Source organism: Micromesistius poutassou, assembly GCF_964030765.1.
Source record: "Micromesistius poutassou genome assembly, chromosome: 4".
Taxonomy (NCBI): domain Eukaryota; kingdom Metazoa; phylum Chordata; class Actinopteri; order Gadiformes; family Gadidae; genus Micromesistius; species Micromesistius poutassou.
The window spans coordinates 8,959,595-8,976,468 of NC_140274.1; the positions used below are offsets into that span (position 1 = coordinate 8,959,595).

Below are 16,874 nucleotides of genomic sequence, written 5' to 3' on the forward strand. Positions count from 1 at the left end.
TTTGGCTGGTTTTATAGAGAGCTTTTCTGGGCAATATATTTGTCGATTTTGTACTGCTCAGAAAGTATAGATACAGTTCAGGGGCCGTATTCACTAAGAATCTTAGGGCTAAAAGTAGGTCATAAGTGGCAAATTTAGAAGTAACTCCTAAAAATAATGGGCGTGTCAGTCTTAAATTTAGGACTCCTAACTTTTTTCACTAAGAGCAATTCACAAAGTATTTTAGGCCTAAAAGTAGCACCTAAGTCTAGGAGAGCTTAAAAGTCCTCGAGAGGACTCCTAACTCAGTAAGACCTATTCACAAAGAATCGGAAAATGGCTGCGAGACGAAATGTTTTGGAGACAATGGAAGACTGTGAATTGATAAGGCGATATAGGCAAAATTGTGAGGGTATCAAACTTGTTTTGGAATTAGTGAATAACACTCAGATATTTAGGAACAGGGAAAATGCAACTTTGCAATGACGACGATTTAGGAATATCGCAACCATCAGTGATGGTTAAAACACACGGGGGCAATGTTACAAATGTACCTTTAATCATCCTTAATTATTTAATATATAAATATAAATAACCCTATAACCCATCATTATTTGTCTCATGTATTAATAGTAATACAACACTTAAATCATCATTATTTATTTCAAATAAAAATAAATGGTTTGAAGTAAAAAGAATAGGCCTATAACTACTCTTACTTATGATTACTATCTAATCATTTATTGTAAGATCATTTATTGTATTGAGTTTATAATCTGCTCGGTAAGGATTCGGGAGTCGGACCAGTTGGGCTTTCGCTTGCGTTTCACATTGTCTTCTCCTTCATTCATCATGAGGACTTGAACGGTGGTATGGGCTGATATTTAAAGTGTTTAGTGACGTAGCCACGGGTGTGCATGGGTGTGCCTGGGACACCCAAGCGTGGTCCTGGCACACCTAAATATTTTCAGAATTAATTCATTACAACGATTTCTTTCGATTTAAAGCAAAATGTGACAGAGCGCGGTGAGCGGTGCGCGTTGCACTAGGACTGCGTAGTGACCGGTCTAGGTCCACACATTCGCTACCACAGAAGCGGGGCTGTGAAGGAAACCCCCCTATTGGATTTTGCGATTATATCCATACATTTCATTCCCCCATGTACGGAGTGGAGTGATTTATTGGAGAGCCAGGGCTGCTTTCAGGATGGTCGTATCGATCGGACCCTGGCTTCCACTGGACACTTGCAGCAGTTATTCTAACAGCGTTCCGGTAAATCACCGTGAACTTGAGGCCACCCAAACTCTCACAGGCGCACCTTAATTACAATCTCTGGCTACGCCCAAACTTTAAGTGCTGGAAATATGCTCATTGGATAATAGTTTGCAGGGTGCTTTTAATTACTTCCTTGATATAATGCAATTTACGTATTTTTATTGTTTGCTTTGGCTCTCTTTTTAACGTGCATACAACATCATTATCTTGGTCTGCACAAACTTGTCATCGTGCGTGTATTCTGCTAACTGCACTGTCCATAACTGTTCGATAGGACTTCATTTGTAGCCTAGGCTATTTCCTTATTTTTCGTTGATTTAGTGGGCTCGTTTGTGTGAAGTTGTGAATGAGTTTCACGGAGACTGCCGGCACTCAACAGCCAATCACCGTACTGACCGCTTCAAAACTTGTGCACGAGAATCGACGTTAGGGGGCGTTACTCTTAGTTCACGCTTAGTGATTTATCCTTAGTATGAGTAGGTCTCATCGGCTTTGTGAATAACTTTTAAGAAAAAACTCCTACGTAAAATGTTTTAGCGCGAGTTAGGAGCACTCCTAGCGGTAAGATAAAAAGCTTTGTGAATACGGCCCCAGCTCCATTTCTTGAATCTGTGGGATAACTAAGTCCCACTCCCTGCAGCAAAAACATTCGTCATCTGTCTGCATTTTTATGCATTCTCTGCACTGGCACCACCAGTCTCCAGATGTTCTGTCCCAGTTCTCTACTGCAGCTCCAGTGGGGGCTGTCTCTACAGGCGCTCTTTCTCTTTCTGCTCTTTGGGCATCCATCTCTCTCAGTTCTTCGTCCGTGTATTCCGGTTCGTACAGGTACGGTTCGTTGGATCCAAGTAATTCCTCATCGTCTTCAAAATCTTCACTATCAGACACATCACTATGTTCGGTAGCGGCAGGTAAATAAACTATAATAGATCCGGTTGCATAGGTAATATCAGTCCGCCGCTGCCGTAGCCTATACCGAAGTATAAACTACCTTGCTCCTGAGACACAAGTCCCTCAAAATGCAATGCGATACAAGGATAGTTTCATTTCAAACATTATTCTATCAACACAGAAATTTACACTGATAGAATGGTGTAATAATTGATTTGCCTCGGGTGTACTGTGTAGTGGGTAAGACTGTTTTTATTGGCAGGCTAGCGGGTCCCGTCGACTTGCGCTAGCCTAGCACCAGCGATCTATGCAAATAGAAGGACTGAATGAAAATTGTTGAAAACGGTCTCCAATGATCAATAACACACTGGCTCACTTGGAAATGAGACCCGATGTCCAAAATCCTGAACTATCCCTTTAAATAGTTGATGATCATTGAATGTACAACTCCATTTATACATAATGTAACTTTTTGACTTTTTGTTTTGTTTTCCAGGCTTTTAGGGAGTCAAAGATCTTGAGGTCATTGTGACCTTGAACTTGTGTCCATCTTATTCTCATGAACACTATATCTACAGTGCCTTAAGGGAATTTCTTCAAATTAACACGCACTTGGCCTCAATGATGAGCTGCTTAGAATTTGGTTTTCAAAGGTCAAGGTTAGGGTGACACAGCTCATTGTTCTCTGTTCCCGCCATCTTTCAGGACATCGAATGCAGTGAGGCCGAGGCAGACGTCGCACCATGGCAATCTACACCGTTCAAGCTGAAGGTGATGATCCTGATGGTCCTGGTGGACGCTTAGCAGATGTCAGTGTGGTCCTGGAAGGGGTCGAAGTTCTCCACAACCTCGAGTATCAACCATGCGTGCGAGCTATCCAAAAAGCTTGAAGAATACATTTGAAGTTTACCAGAAGATCCTGATGGACCTGGAATCGTCCAAGCTTTCCCCCAAAGTACGAGCACTGAAACTCAAATTGCTCAGGTGACTTTTTTTGGGGTGGGGTGGGATGGGGCGGGGATGGGAGGAGCAAGTACAGGAAGAGAACGGCCATACATGCCGATAACCACCACCAGTGTTGTACGTTCACAACCTGGAAGAGATGAAGTGATGAGTTAAAACTTTGTTTAACCTTCCTAACTTGCCTCTGTTCTATTGAAGTTAGAAAACATTTTTCATGTTCCATGATCTACAGTAGTAGATGACTTGTTTGAAGAGCTACACTACCTGCTGAGTACTGTGTCTGCCTGTGTCTGGGTGAAGAGAAGAGGTTTGCTTTATTGTTAATAATTTAGTTGAATCAAGAAGGTGGTCTGATTGTATGCATCATTGAGATATTGTTCAATGGAAAATAGAAAAATTTGTTGGATATTAATCACAAAAATACATAAATTTAATGCATTTTGATTTAATTTAAGCTTAATTAGTATGTATTTCAAACACATACATTATTCATCTTGAATAGGTAACCTAATTACTATGCATTTCAAACACATACTTAATGTATTATGAATACATAATCTGATTAATGTGCATTTAAATTCAATAAATTATATTAATACTGAATACATAAACCTGGTGAATATGCATTTCAAATGAATAGGCTTTATTACACTGATGCATACCCCTATACATCATGTAAAGTTTATTAGGTAGGTTTATGTTCAAAATATAAAAAAAATCGAGTGGAACTTTTTCATGTAATTATTTTACATAAATCTTAAAAGTTAGGGTTAAATATTTCTGTGAGTGTGTAGCCTGCAGCTCTTACCTCGTTGCTGTGCTGGTCAAACACAAAGTCAGAGATTCGTAATTTTTTTTTTTTTAAAGTTCGTATTTTCAGTGGACGTCATTCAGGCACCAATAATATATATTTTTTACATTTTTATATATTTCCAAACAATCAATTAATATTTGTAGTCCCAATCTCAAATAACAAGTAGCTGCAGAGCATTTTAGCAAGATGACTCATGATCATTTAATTGTCCTGTTTGCGTAACAAAATTTAAAAAAACTCAAAACGGTCTTACACAATTTCTGATTCCGCAGATTTGGGTGGGGTGTTTTGAACAAGCCAAAGAAAGAACCAGTGAGGGAGTCTAAATGGCGCTGTAGTGCCACCGTGTGGCCATGTTGTTGCAGTTGCAGGAGTCTGTTTTCAGTGGGGGCAAAGAAAAACAGCACATTTTAGCAGTACATATCTAATGTAGCCCTTAAATGTGGTCTGTTTCTGAATCTTGAATCCCCATTTTGATTATTCAGTGTGATTATTCATCCTCAGACAGGGATTTTTACCTCTCCTTTCTTTGTATGTGCTTGGTCCCAGTCTGGTGCTCACTAAACACAAGGATGGTTTGGGATTTCCTTTTGGAATCAACAGAAAGGTCTTCAAAGTCTCTGGAGGTGGTTTGAACAGTCCAACTCCTCCGCTCCACTGTAGTCCTCCTCAGAGGAACTAGCAGGCGTGGGATGGCTTGAGGAAGAACTGGCATGGTGGTCAATCAACCAGCACACATCATCACCTCCATCCTCCAGCCTGCAACATGTCTAGATATGCCTAGATGTCTCTGGGGCAGGATTTCTATATCAAATCCTACACAAGTTACAATGAATGTTTGTATTTGTACGAAGGGAATACTCTACACTAGAAAGGTAACAAAACATTAGTGACAAGTAGGCCTATTAAAGCCGTTCAGTGGCGTAACATCACGGTCGACGGCCCCGGTGCATATATTTTTATATATTATTTAGGGTTTACAATTTTAAAATATACTATATATTTTTTATTAATAAGCGATGTGAGCACAGGTTGAACCCACTCTCGGTCGGTTCTTTAGGATGCTTCAAGGCATTTGGTGAATGGATCTAGTTACCATGGTGACTACTGGGCGCTGGCTGAAGGATGACGGGAAAAGTAGTGCGAAGGGGATTGTTTTGGAAGTTTGGAAACGAACAAAGCGATCGAAGGCGGTCATTCCAGCCTAATGGCAAATCAACACACTTGTGTGCGTGTAGCCTTTCATTGAGATCAGTGCGCTCAGCCTTCAATCATTGGCAGGTACACGTCAGGTCTTTGGGTTAACGTTTAGTCAGCCTCCGGTACTTGTCAGCGTCTATTTCTGTCCATATATGCACTTTGCACGTCACTGCAAACTAACTTAACGGCCTCCGTGCCGACGGACAGCTGAAGTTGCCAATCACTCGGTCTGTGCTGCCGCCTGGAAGCCAGCCCACCAATCCCGCAGTGATGGAGTCCGAGGACTAAAATAGCCTCCGCGGTGCGACGGATCAGTCCTTCACCCTGGGAACTAATATTAGAGGGGGACGCCTGCTCCTTTAAGAACCTACTTGTTGCATTCTACATCTAATATTGTAACAAAAATGGTTATCAAAGTATTTCTTGCCTCTTCGTCCGGATCGACTGCGGTAAGCATGTATCTGTGCGATTGACTTGTGTTAAGAAATAAACTTTACGCATTATTCACACTGTGGAATTGGTTCTGAAGCAGATCGCTTTCAAAAGAGAGCCAGAGATTTTAGGAGTCCCATTCGTCGTGCGTTAACCTCATTGGCCTATGCAGTTTACTGGGTGGCTGTATGTGAACAAAAATTGTTTGTGTTAGAGTAACTTTGTACTCTGGTGTTTTGTTATTTCGCTGTGATCACATACCAAACCAATAAGAGCAACCTCTTAAAAAAGACTCCACCATTGACCAGCAGTCTTTGGAACATCTTTGTGTAGTTTGCAAACTTGCTTGAACAGGTTTAAGTTACACGGCTCCTCACTTGTCGCTCAGCAAAGGTATATAATGTCATGTCCCTGGGAGTAAACACACGGTTCGCTACCTTTTTCAGACACAAAATAGTTCTACACATATTTACAACAGTGTGTTCTGTTTTTTTGTTTTACCTTGGCCTACCCTAAATAAAATATGATTTATTCCAGGGTCTAGCTATATTATTGCCATGGTCGTTTCCCCTGTATGCAAGACACCACAACTTGTGTTGTGTCCCCCCCCAGATCAAGAAGAAGCAGCAGGATGTGGTGGGGTTCCTCGAGGCTCTGAAGGTGGAGTACACTCCACTAGACATCGCCTGCAATGAAGACAACCGCATGTGGATGAGGGAGAACGTCCCTTCAGAAAAAAAGCCCTCCAACGGCATCCCTCTGCCCCCTCAGATTTTTAACGAAGAGGGCTACTGTGGGGTGAGATATTTTTAAAATGGATGGCACATCATATATTGTGTTGCAAGTCAATCCAAATGGGGACACCCTTGCTTGTGTATGTCTAAAAACAATTCAGAGTGAGCAAGCTTACCCAAGTGGTAATTGTTTAAACATTTATCTTGATCTTCTTGGCACATGATCTTCATAGCTGCAAAATTATGTTGCTAAAAAACACACTTTCAAAAACTGGCCATCTAGTGATTAGCTATATAATTTCTATGTATTGCAAGATGAGCCTTATGTTACAGATACAGAAGGTTAAAGGATGTCCTCTCCTTCCACACAGGACTATGAAACCTTTTTCAATGCCAAGGAGGACAACCTGGTCTATTCCTTCTTAGGGCTGGCCCCACCCCCAGGATCCAAGGTGGGAACTCCTGTTACACCCATGCACCTATGTATTGAGTCGATTTAATGTAGACAATTTACATGGGCCTCAGTGGGATTGCATAATTTAAATACGTTTTTGTGTGTTCTTGGTTACCTACTTAGGGCATTAGTGTAAATGCTTGTGTAACGGAATAGCTCAGCCGATGTTCTGTCCTTAAGGTCATTGACGACAGTGTTTAAGTTGAAGATAAAGACAAGTTAAATGCAACCTCTGCCGACTTGGATTAAGTCTAGATAAATACCAAACTTTGCACTTCATGGGGTGATGGATGAAATGTGTAAGGTCGTATTGGTAAAGCTGAAGGATTTCACAACTGCTTGTATATTGGGACTTGTCTGCGTGATGGTGCATACAGATTTAACCCAGCATTTCCCTGACACAGGAAGCGCTACATGCGGATAACAGCGCTGTAGAGGTGAATGGCACGCACGTCGAAGAAACCAGTACAGAGGAGAACCTTGATGAATCAATAGTAATGCCTTCCTTGCTTCTAATCATCCTTCCTTTTTGATGTCCGTTCTCCATTCCTCCTTTTTTTCTTTATCCACCCCTTAGATCTCTTCACTTTTCCTCTGGTTGTCTTGTAATCTATCCTTCAATTCCCATAGGCTAATCTGCTCCCAGTGATTGGAATGCAGCTAATCTCTGTGTTGCATGCATGAGTGACATTAGTTTCATTTAGAATAACATATCCCTTTTTAAATACATAAATAGATTATGATAATCCATGATTGAATTTGAATTGATCTATTGAACTTCAACTATGTAAAACCTAGCAGTTCATAATATAATGTCTTATATGTCTTATGTCAATATATTGCTTGTTGTTTTTCCAAATGTTTCCCCTCTTCATTTTTTTTATAATCTTTATTATAGATAGTTTATTTATTTTGAATTGCACCATATGCTTTCCTTGCAAGCAACTTTCCTTGAAACATTCCAAACTAAAAAGTATTCCCTTACAGCCTTTTAATCTTGTTTCATCCCTCCCACAAATCGCCTCCTCCCAACATCCATTTATGTTACCCCAGCGCCCTCCTTGATGGCAAGTTGTGATGTTATTTTCAACCCAGAGTGAGGAGGTTCCTGTGGAGGAACGCAACGGGAAAGCAAACGGGGAGGAAGAGGAGCAAGACACAATAGAACAAGTGGAAGGGGAGGCGACGGTGGAGCGGGCCGTGGGGGAGGAGGAGGCCCCTGCAGAGGGGGAGGAGGAAGAGGAGGAGGCGGTGGAAGAATCGGAGGACACTGTAAATGCCCCCTACCTTAAATCCTGTGCTGTGGTCCCCCACCTCCTACCTCCTCCGTCCTTCCATATAACATGACCCCATCCGCCACCCTCTTAATATTTGGATTGCTCTCCTACTCCTGTGTGTGCTGTTCTCCTTGGCTCTCTTCCATGCCTGTGCTCTGTCCTTGTCAATGCCACCGATTTTCCCGTCCCCCATTTCAGGAGTTTGTCTCCTTTACCAGTTCCTGTTGTGGTCCCCCTCGCACCGTTACAAGTTTGTACCTGGAACACACACACACACACACACACACACACACACACACACACACACACACACACACACACACACACACACACACACACACACACACACACACACACACACACACACACACACACACACACACACACACATAGTTTTCCCCTTATGTAGCATGGGACGTTTACCCACTTTCCATTCCATTTGACTGTACCTTTTTCTTTGGGTTGACCTGTTTGTCGTCCATCTTTCTCTTTCTCTCTCTCTCTGTTTACATTCTGTTTTCCATGGCAGTGACTACCATTGTACTTCTTGTCCCCTTCACCAGAGGTTGTGTACTTGTGTCATGGTGTGTATGTACAAATATGCATACTGTGCACTTCCATGTGCCTGACGGTTCACCGAGGCCTTCCTGTGTGTGTGGGTCAAATCCGTGTGGTCATGCATCGTATGTGTAGAGGGAGGTTTTCTGTTGAAATCAGGATTGTATAAAATGAATTTGATAAAGTCATACTCTCAAAGTATATGTTATGAACATACGTTTGTTCTTTCTCCAGGAGGCTCGTGCAGGGGAGTATGAAGAGGTAAGTTTCACATCGTTTTGTATATAAATTCCCATTAAATATAACATTAAACTATATTTGAATAATGACCCCCCCCTTGTCTTCTGCAGGAAGAAGCTGACGAAGATAAGGTAAACATTAATGTTTCAGTTATTGACCAAAACTGAATGTGTACGGCCTATTAAACCTTAAATAGGTTTCATTGTAGTAAACCTGGTCGGCACATCATTAAATGCATGTTTTGTATAAACTATTCAAATATATTTATTTGATAGCAATATACTTGCTATGTTGCTTTTGGGTCATAGTCAGTGAATTTTGGTGAAAAGCCTCTCTTTTTTGGCTGATGAGTAAAGGAACATGAGAAAACAAAAGTTTGACTATAGTGACTCACTTTATTAAACAAACAATGACTTAATTTTATTCTTACTGCTTGTTACTGCTAAATGGCAAAATGTTTACTGACAGTGGATGATATACAACAGCAGTTTCAAGTGGTAGATATTTTCAAAGTAAATGTTTAGCCTTTATAATGTCACATATTGGTCTATGAGGGACCATTCTGTTCTATTCCAGTAGGCTGCTTGAATCTTAACTGATGCAGTAAATTGTCTGTATGGCTTTTATTGAGCTATGGGCCTTATTGCAATCAAATACTGTGTGCCTTGCAGTTTTCTTTTTAATTAGTTTGACCCTATCTCATCTTTAGAAAATGGTTTTGTATTGAACATGATGCCATCATGCCAAAATGCCATATTATGATTTATCTTGACCTACATCCTACTTAAATAAACATGTTCAAGTAGACAATCACCCACCCCCTCCCCCCCAAGCCAATGGGAGTCAATTAACAAGCCAATTCCATTAACAATTTGTAGGAAGAAGATGAACAGCCAGTGTCTGAGGTATACACTCTTATCTGAGCATGGGCTGTTAAACACTATAGTAGTTGTAGCTTTTCTTTAGTGTGGTCTCTTGTTTTTCCGGGCCCATAGGCGGCTCCCTTGTTGTGTGGTTATTTTCTGCACCTCTTAACTCTTATTCTCTGTTTAACTGTAACGATTAACCTTCATTCCTCTCTGTTGTAGCTGCTTGTAAACATCGTGTGATTTCAGTGCCTGGAAAACCATCTCTCTTCCTCTTTCTCTTTATGACCACTTAAAACTAGCTTTTTTTAGGTCTACCTCCTCTTTCCTCTTTTCTTTTTCTCCCATCCTGCAGGTCTCCTGTGGAGTGGGGTGCATTTTGGGCCAAACAAACTATTAATTTTCCTCTTGCATGTGTGTCACACCTCAAAAACATTACAGAAATGATACATGTTTTTAGACGACAATAGAACAAACTTCACGTAATGCATTTTTTAATATATATGAGCCCCACAATGTACAAATTCATATTATATATTTATTTTTTCTTTGTTGGTTATAAACTAATTCGATCAACAACTATAAACACACCAAACTCCCACCAGCCCATTTCCAAAACTGAATGTATATATACTTATTACCCCAACGGCCAATATTCCATTAGTTTAAATATAACTATACCGCCCCACACCTTTTTTAGTTGCATGCTGTTTTAACAGATACACACCACAGCTTTGAATAACTTCTTGCCATTTTGTCCACCTCTCGGTTTGCTTCCCACAGGAGGAACAGGATTTGCATTCAGAGGTAACTTTGTCGGCGGTTATCTCTCCCTATAGTCACCAGTCGTGTGGGTTTGTTGTGGCAAAGAGCAGGGAAAGCGCCTTGACTTTTTTCCTTTTCATTCTTATTCGCAATTATTTCATGTTTTTATTAGTTTGGGAGGTTGGAAAGTCGTAGTTTTAGTGCACTGCTGTCCTCCATCAACTTTATATCCTTTAGATTGTATCATTGTCTCATTCCACCATTCCTTCCATCATTTATTGTTTCCTCTCTTTCTCTCTTTCTTATTTAACTTTTCTCTGTATTCACATTTTTACCGGACGGTTTCTGTAATCCGTCTCCCTCTCTGTCGCTCTCTCTCATGTGTTTAATGTCCCGTTTCTCATTTATTCCCCAGTCTCGTTGCTGTGTCCTGACAGCCTGAAATCGTCCTTATAGTTACCATTCTCACCCTCCCTGTCCCCCTCCATAGCATGTCTTGTCTAAAGTCCCCTCCCCACCGCGCTCTCTCTCCTTCTAACCCGCTCTCTGTTATCCCCTCTAGGAAGAAGAAGAGCTGCGACAGCTTGAGGTAGATTGATGTGACATTTCTTCCTATAACTGCTCTGAGACTTTTCTTGTATAGCTTTCTTCTTTTTTTCTTCTCTCCTTGTCTTGTCATCTGATCACTCCTCAATTTCACCACTGATTTCTTGTCTCCTCTCTCTCTCCCTGTTTATCTGACATTCCTTCAGTTCGCTCTATTGTATCGTAAGTTTTCACCATTTAGTTTTGACAGGCCTCCTCACACCATGGTATCTTATAGCATTCCAGACTGATCTTGGTGAAAATAGATTTAATAAGTGATGGTGCAATTGATACCGTCTATATTATATATTTATTTTTTCTAAAGATATATCCATAACTTTCCTCACCTTCGCTCTGTCACACAAGCGCACACAACACACAAAGGGGCCTGTATGCAAACACGGGTATACACACACACAGTTTTATTTCACACTGGTCATTGAATCACTTGAAATGAACATCAATACAGGAGTAGTCTGTAGACTGGAGGTAATTCAGTATCGTCCCTATTCACAGGATGCCATCTCCTGAAACCCTATCTGAGTGAAAGACAAACACACAGGAGGGAAAAGGCCACTTTTGTGCTGCTGTACTGCAGTGTGAAAAGATGACAAAATAAACCCCTTTCCTCCAACCAATCACTGTCTGCACTTCTCCCATCACACGTCCTCCTCCTATATTGCCTTCAATACTCTCGTCCTCCCCCAACCTTTTTCAATTTCCTTTGCTGTCCCCACCTTTCATTGCAGGAGCACGATGAGCCAGTCACATCGCATTCTTCTTCTTCTTCTTCTTCTTCTTCTTCTTCTTCTTCTTCTTCTTCTTCTTCTTCTTCTTCTTCCAAGAAGGCAGTGGATGTTTAAGTTTGCATATCTCTCCCTTGTGCTGCATGGACTGCATTCATATTACTTTTCTATCCGGAGCTCTCTGTGTGGTGCATGGGAGATTGAACCGAAGCCTCAGGTTCACTCTGTGTGATTACAGTGAACGTCATTCCTGCACTTACCACTTCTCCCCTTTTGTGGTTCCATGGACCAACACATTTGATCGATTTCTTTATAGATATATATCCTTTTTTTTTTTATGCTTAAACCCTGCTTTGCTTAATATCCATTTCCTATAGGAGGAAGATGAGGCGGAAGCCGTAGAGGTACTTTTCAGCTGTTCGATTCCCTGTTTCCACTTTGCATGGTGTGGATGTTCTGAGATTGAAATAAATGGCCATCCGCATGCATGTGACTGCACATGGGTTTATGTGAACCTTCACTTTTTTTTCTTCTCTTGTAAAGGAAGCTGTCTGTCACGGTTTCTAATGCTCCATGTGGGACTTTAACCAGTTTATTTTTGAGGTTGTCATTGAACATAACACTGCATTGTATCCATGCAGTGTGGTCTCCGTGTAGAGCCTTCGGTCAGTGTCCTCATGCATCGAGAGACTGTTTCTCTGCACCTGCAGGATGTTTTGTTTGGTAGCTTTTATCTTGTGAATGCATTTAAAAGACATTTCATATGATATTTTCATGGTTTCCCAAAGTTGACCCACAGGGAATAAGTAGGGCCTGTTTTTTTTTTTTACTTTCTGCTCCCAGTACTGGAGATATGCCTCCCCTTCTACATCTTAGATTGGGATTATCCTTGTTCTAGCTAAATCTATTGGAGTGATGGTATTATGGCAAACTGAGTGTAAAGGAAGGAACTACCCCCTGGCAAAGCAGCATAATGAAAAACCTATTTGTGTGTTTATTTTTGCTCATGTTGGAGCCCAGGGGAAATGTGTGATCCAATCTTTGCACAAGCGATGATGCGTGGCAGCTTCAGTGGTCCTGTTGAGCAAGTGTGCTTTGCACCTTCACTTTATGGAAAGACCACAGGGACCCCTGTTCTTGTAGACCTCTCTTATTTCACACGAGACTTGACCTTTAAAAGTGTGTTGGACCGTAATACCATTTAATCTATTTATTTAATCCATTTTTAACAGCTTTAGTTCGAGCTCGGATTGGAATTTCCCCGCTTCTAATTATTAACAAGAATTTGTTCTTGTGAAGCCTTCTTAACTTCATCCCTTAACTTGATATCCTCCGATCCACTGCCGTTGGCTCTGTGGCTTCATGGAAACCTTCCCGTCCTTCTTTCTCTTTCTTTGCTATGGATTTACCTTAGGAGGAGGAGGAGGAAGATGTGGATGAAACAAAGGTAGTAGTACAACAATCCAAACAAACATTGGTTTGTCATTCCTCCCAAAAGCCCCTGCGCAAGCCAACAGCCAACCTCCCACTCATGAGTTTACTTTAAAGAAACATACTCTAGTAATACAGGCTTTGTTCAATCTGTAAGCAATACCTTTCTCCAACCGGACCTAACTCTGACTGAAGAGCATCAAGGCCTCCTAGCACAGCACTATGTGTGTGTTGATTTTTGTGTTTTGAGCTTGCCAATGTTCCCCTCTGCAGACGTTTGGTTGAACAACATCCCAGTGAATGGGACCACAATTTCCCTCGTGTTTCTAGTCAAATACTAATAAGTTTCGTAAATGACTAATTGTATACACACTCTTTAGACTAATTCTTCAACGATGGAGCAGTGTGCTGCCAGGACAAATGGTTCACTTACAGGTATGTCTCTTTCCAACAGGAGGATGAGTAGATTGGTGAGCGTCGGAGGATGAGACCCAAGCTTACACAGGTAAACTGCACTGATTGTCTACTTACAGCCTCTTCCTCAGTACCCCGCTTTACCACTTGGTGGCGGTAGAACGTTATGTGAATCAGTAGCTGGTTAACCCTTTTAATGTTTGGCAGTAACCTAATCAGATTAATTGGAAAGATAAGCCGGCATCCAAGCAAGGAATTGCTTTTATGTGCCTCATTGACCCCAATGTCAAATTAAAGGCCACCTAATTACAACATTATTAAACAACCTCTGCATTAGTTATAAAGCAGGGGCAATAACATCCAGAAAAGAATTGTGTATGTGTGTATATGTATATATGTATGTTGTACATTTCCCAGTAAAATCATACTAATGTTAATTATAAGTGCTCAGCCCGAATAATTGGATTCTTAAGATAGGTATTTGAATCTCAATTCAGTAAACAATTGGTTCCAAATATGAATAGCCATTTAAAAAAAAAAAACATACATGAAGGCTTCAAATAGTCATAGCCCAGGGATTATATATATATATATTAGGGGTGTGCCTCTCGCTCTCTCTCTCTGGATGGCTAGGATCGCGAAACATAAGAGGTTGTGGCGAGCAGGGGGTAATGTTTTTTGAAGGGTTTTAATAAACGTATTTAGCGGCTTTTTTTAGCTAATAACGGGTTGGTTATTTAATAGTCATGAATTGAACCGGTAATGATGTTTTTCCCTTTTTATGACGATCCGTCCGATCCACTCCAGGTGAATAGTGCTAGTCCTGCCGTACCAATGAATCTAACCTTTGCCGTCCTCAAACCACCTAATTGCTTGTGATGAGTGTGATGAGTGTATGTCTTCAGAACACTGAAGCTCTGCTGCTACAGAGTCGCACTCTGACGATGAGTGGATCCGAAAGCCACCGACGTCCAGGTGGCTTTAGCTTTTTTTGTTATTAAAACAACACCGTAGAAATGTAAAGGAACAACTTCTTAGTTCATAAAAACGTGATTCAACAGCTATGGTCTCCACTGTCTCCGAATCAGGCATGGAAAGATCTGTATTGTTTTTTTTTTTTGGTTCCCTCTCCCAATATTCAAATATTTGTTTGGAAAACCTAAAGTATATTAAAAGTTTTAAATTATGTATTTGAGTAAGCCCTAGTAATTATATGACTGTTCACCTTGGTATGCACGCATATCCCCCTTCACTCAACATGGCTTTTTTCTAAGAAAAGTTCACTAAGAGGATAAACAAAACAGTGTTTGTGCTTGATACCAGAATCTACCAATGCAAAGGTCTGCAAATAACACACTCGCACGCACACATATACACACACACTATCGGGTCCTGCAGGGTGAGCCGGAGCCACAAAACAACCCAAAATATCTCCTAGCTCATAGATTTTGGATGCTCTTTTTAGGCTCTTGTGGCAGGGGCGCACACCACCACCATGATTATGATAATAATAATCATAATCATAATCTTCAAAGCCTGACTCTGCTGATCTCTTCTGTCGGTCACGTGTGAGCGTCTCTCTGCAGCAGTCCTCCAGGATTGGGGGGGGGGGGGGTGGGCGGGGGGATAGAGCTGCTTGGTAGAATGCTTTTTACGCAATGGCAATATTTTTGGGCCGTTTAGCCTCTAGCATTCACCCCCCATAAGCCCTTGTCATGCCTCGTTACGGCGAAGCTGTAACAACACACAGTGGTGGTTCAGGGTGTATGAAGATGAGGAGGATGATGATGATGATGACGAGGGTAGTGTTGGGGGTGGTTGCCTAACGCTTGGTTTGGGGCGGGGTTTTGTCAGTTTGTGCCCCGACTGAGTTGGATGACCTCATTAATCTTTCATCCGTTTCTTGTGTTCCAGCCCATTTTGAAAGCCCTCTCAGAATCCCAGCCCCACCCCACGACCACCCGCTCGCCCGCCCGCCCGCCAGGACCCTCCTGGGGGGTGCTGTCTCTGTTCCCCATCCACTGGACCTCACTGGAAACGTCATGTTCCACAGGGGCCCAAGAAAGTCCCCCCAGCCCACCGTCATATTTACCCATTTTTGGCGATTTGACTGCAATGTTGACCTAATTTTTATATTTTGCGTGTAGGTAGAACGTTGTAAACAATGACGTCCAGTGGAGTCGTGTTTTGTACAGTCGATGTGAATTGTACAGGCAGTCGATGTGTGTGTAAACACTTCTGGTACATTTTTGAACATACTGTTTCAAATTGGTAATTTTATACCACAAATAGTAAATGATAGCTGTTGATACACACACCATTGCTTGCAAGCAATTTCCGAACCACAAATAACAGATTAGAAAATATCACACTTTCCTCCATTTTCAATACACTATTATGACCGTACTAATGTCTTAGAATTACATGCAGGGGTAGCTGTTTAAATGATGTGCCTTGATGACTGCGAAAGAAAACTATTTGTACCAGATGTATGAATGTAATCCAAGAAGCCCTTGCACCCACATGAGTGCAACACACACACACACACTGTTTGACTGTGTGTGTTATCTCCTGTGCCAGAGCTGCTGTGCTTCTTCCACTGAAATACTGCTGTTTTTAGGACTTGCACTTTGTGGACATGCAGTGTAAAGCACAAGTCAGTGACTCAGCCACAGACACAAACGAGAATGACATCAATAAAAAAGTGGTACAAAAACAACACAATCTCATTGTGTTTTCATTTTGAAATGGTCCGCTGTTGAAAGATATTTATAGATGCACAATAGTTACGTTTGAACAGTGCCGGCAGCAGTTGATGGCAACATGAACAGCACAAAAAGGTTTTGTCCTTGGAGCTAGTCGAAGTAAAGAGGCTGCGTCCTTTGGGTTTGATGGACTTCCAGAGAGTAAATGTCCATTCCTAAATTCTCTCATTCAAAGTGCCCCCTATAGCCTTTTGCTGGGAATGTGGAGTGGTGGTTCCACTGGGCATCAAACAATGGACTGAACAGCTATCAATATTGTCAGCTTGATTTTAATTATTTCTTCTCTAGAATTAGACTACAATCTACAACTTGACTCTACTCCCTGTTTCATTAGAGCACGTTGTTGATCATCCCTCATCCATTCATCTGTGGGGAGGTGGAGGGGGGTACACAGGGAAGTCAAGGGAAATAAAAAGCACATTGTTCCCCCCCTATGACTCACTGTGTGTTTACTGCACTGCACGGGCTGCAGGGCCAAAGTTCCC

The 16,874-nt window shown here is 41.5% G+C and overlaps 1 protein-coding gene across 2 annotated transcripts; it reads left to right on the forward strand.

Annotated features, from left to right (window-relative positions):
• Nucleotides 1–5,429: 5,429 nt before the first annotated feature.
• sh3bgr (SH3 domain binding glutamate-rich protein) lies at nt 5,430–16,819 on the forward strand. Of its 2 annotated transcripts, XM_084466748.1 has the most exons (8): nt 5,430–5,571; nt 6,167–6,352; nt 6,660–6,740; nt 8,812–8,838; nt 8,928–8,948; nt 12,157–12,183; nt 13,665–13,715; nt 15,539–16,819. In XM_084466748.1, the coding sequence occupies exons 1-7, from the start codon at nt 5,527–5,529 to the stop codon at nt 13,674–13,676; spliced, it is 399 nt and encodes a 132-aa protein (XP_084322874.1). In that variant the 5' UTR covers nt 5,430–5,526; the 3' UTR covers nt 13,677–13,715; nt 15,539–16,819. The 2 variants fall into 2 exon arrangements, with proteins under 2 accessions (XP_084322874.1, XP_084322875.1); XM_084466749.1 differs by lacking the exon at nt 12,157–12,183.
• Nucleotides 16,820–16,874: the final 55 nt, after the last annotated feature.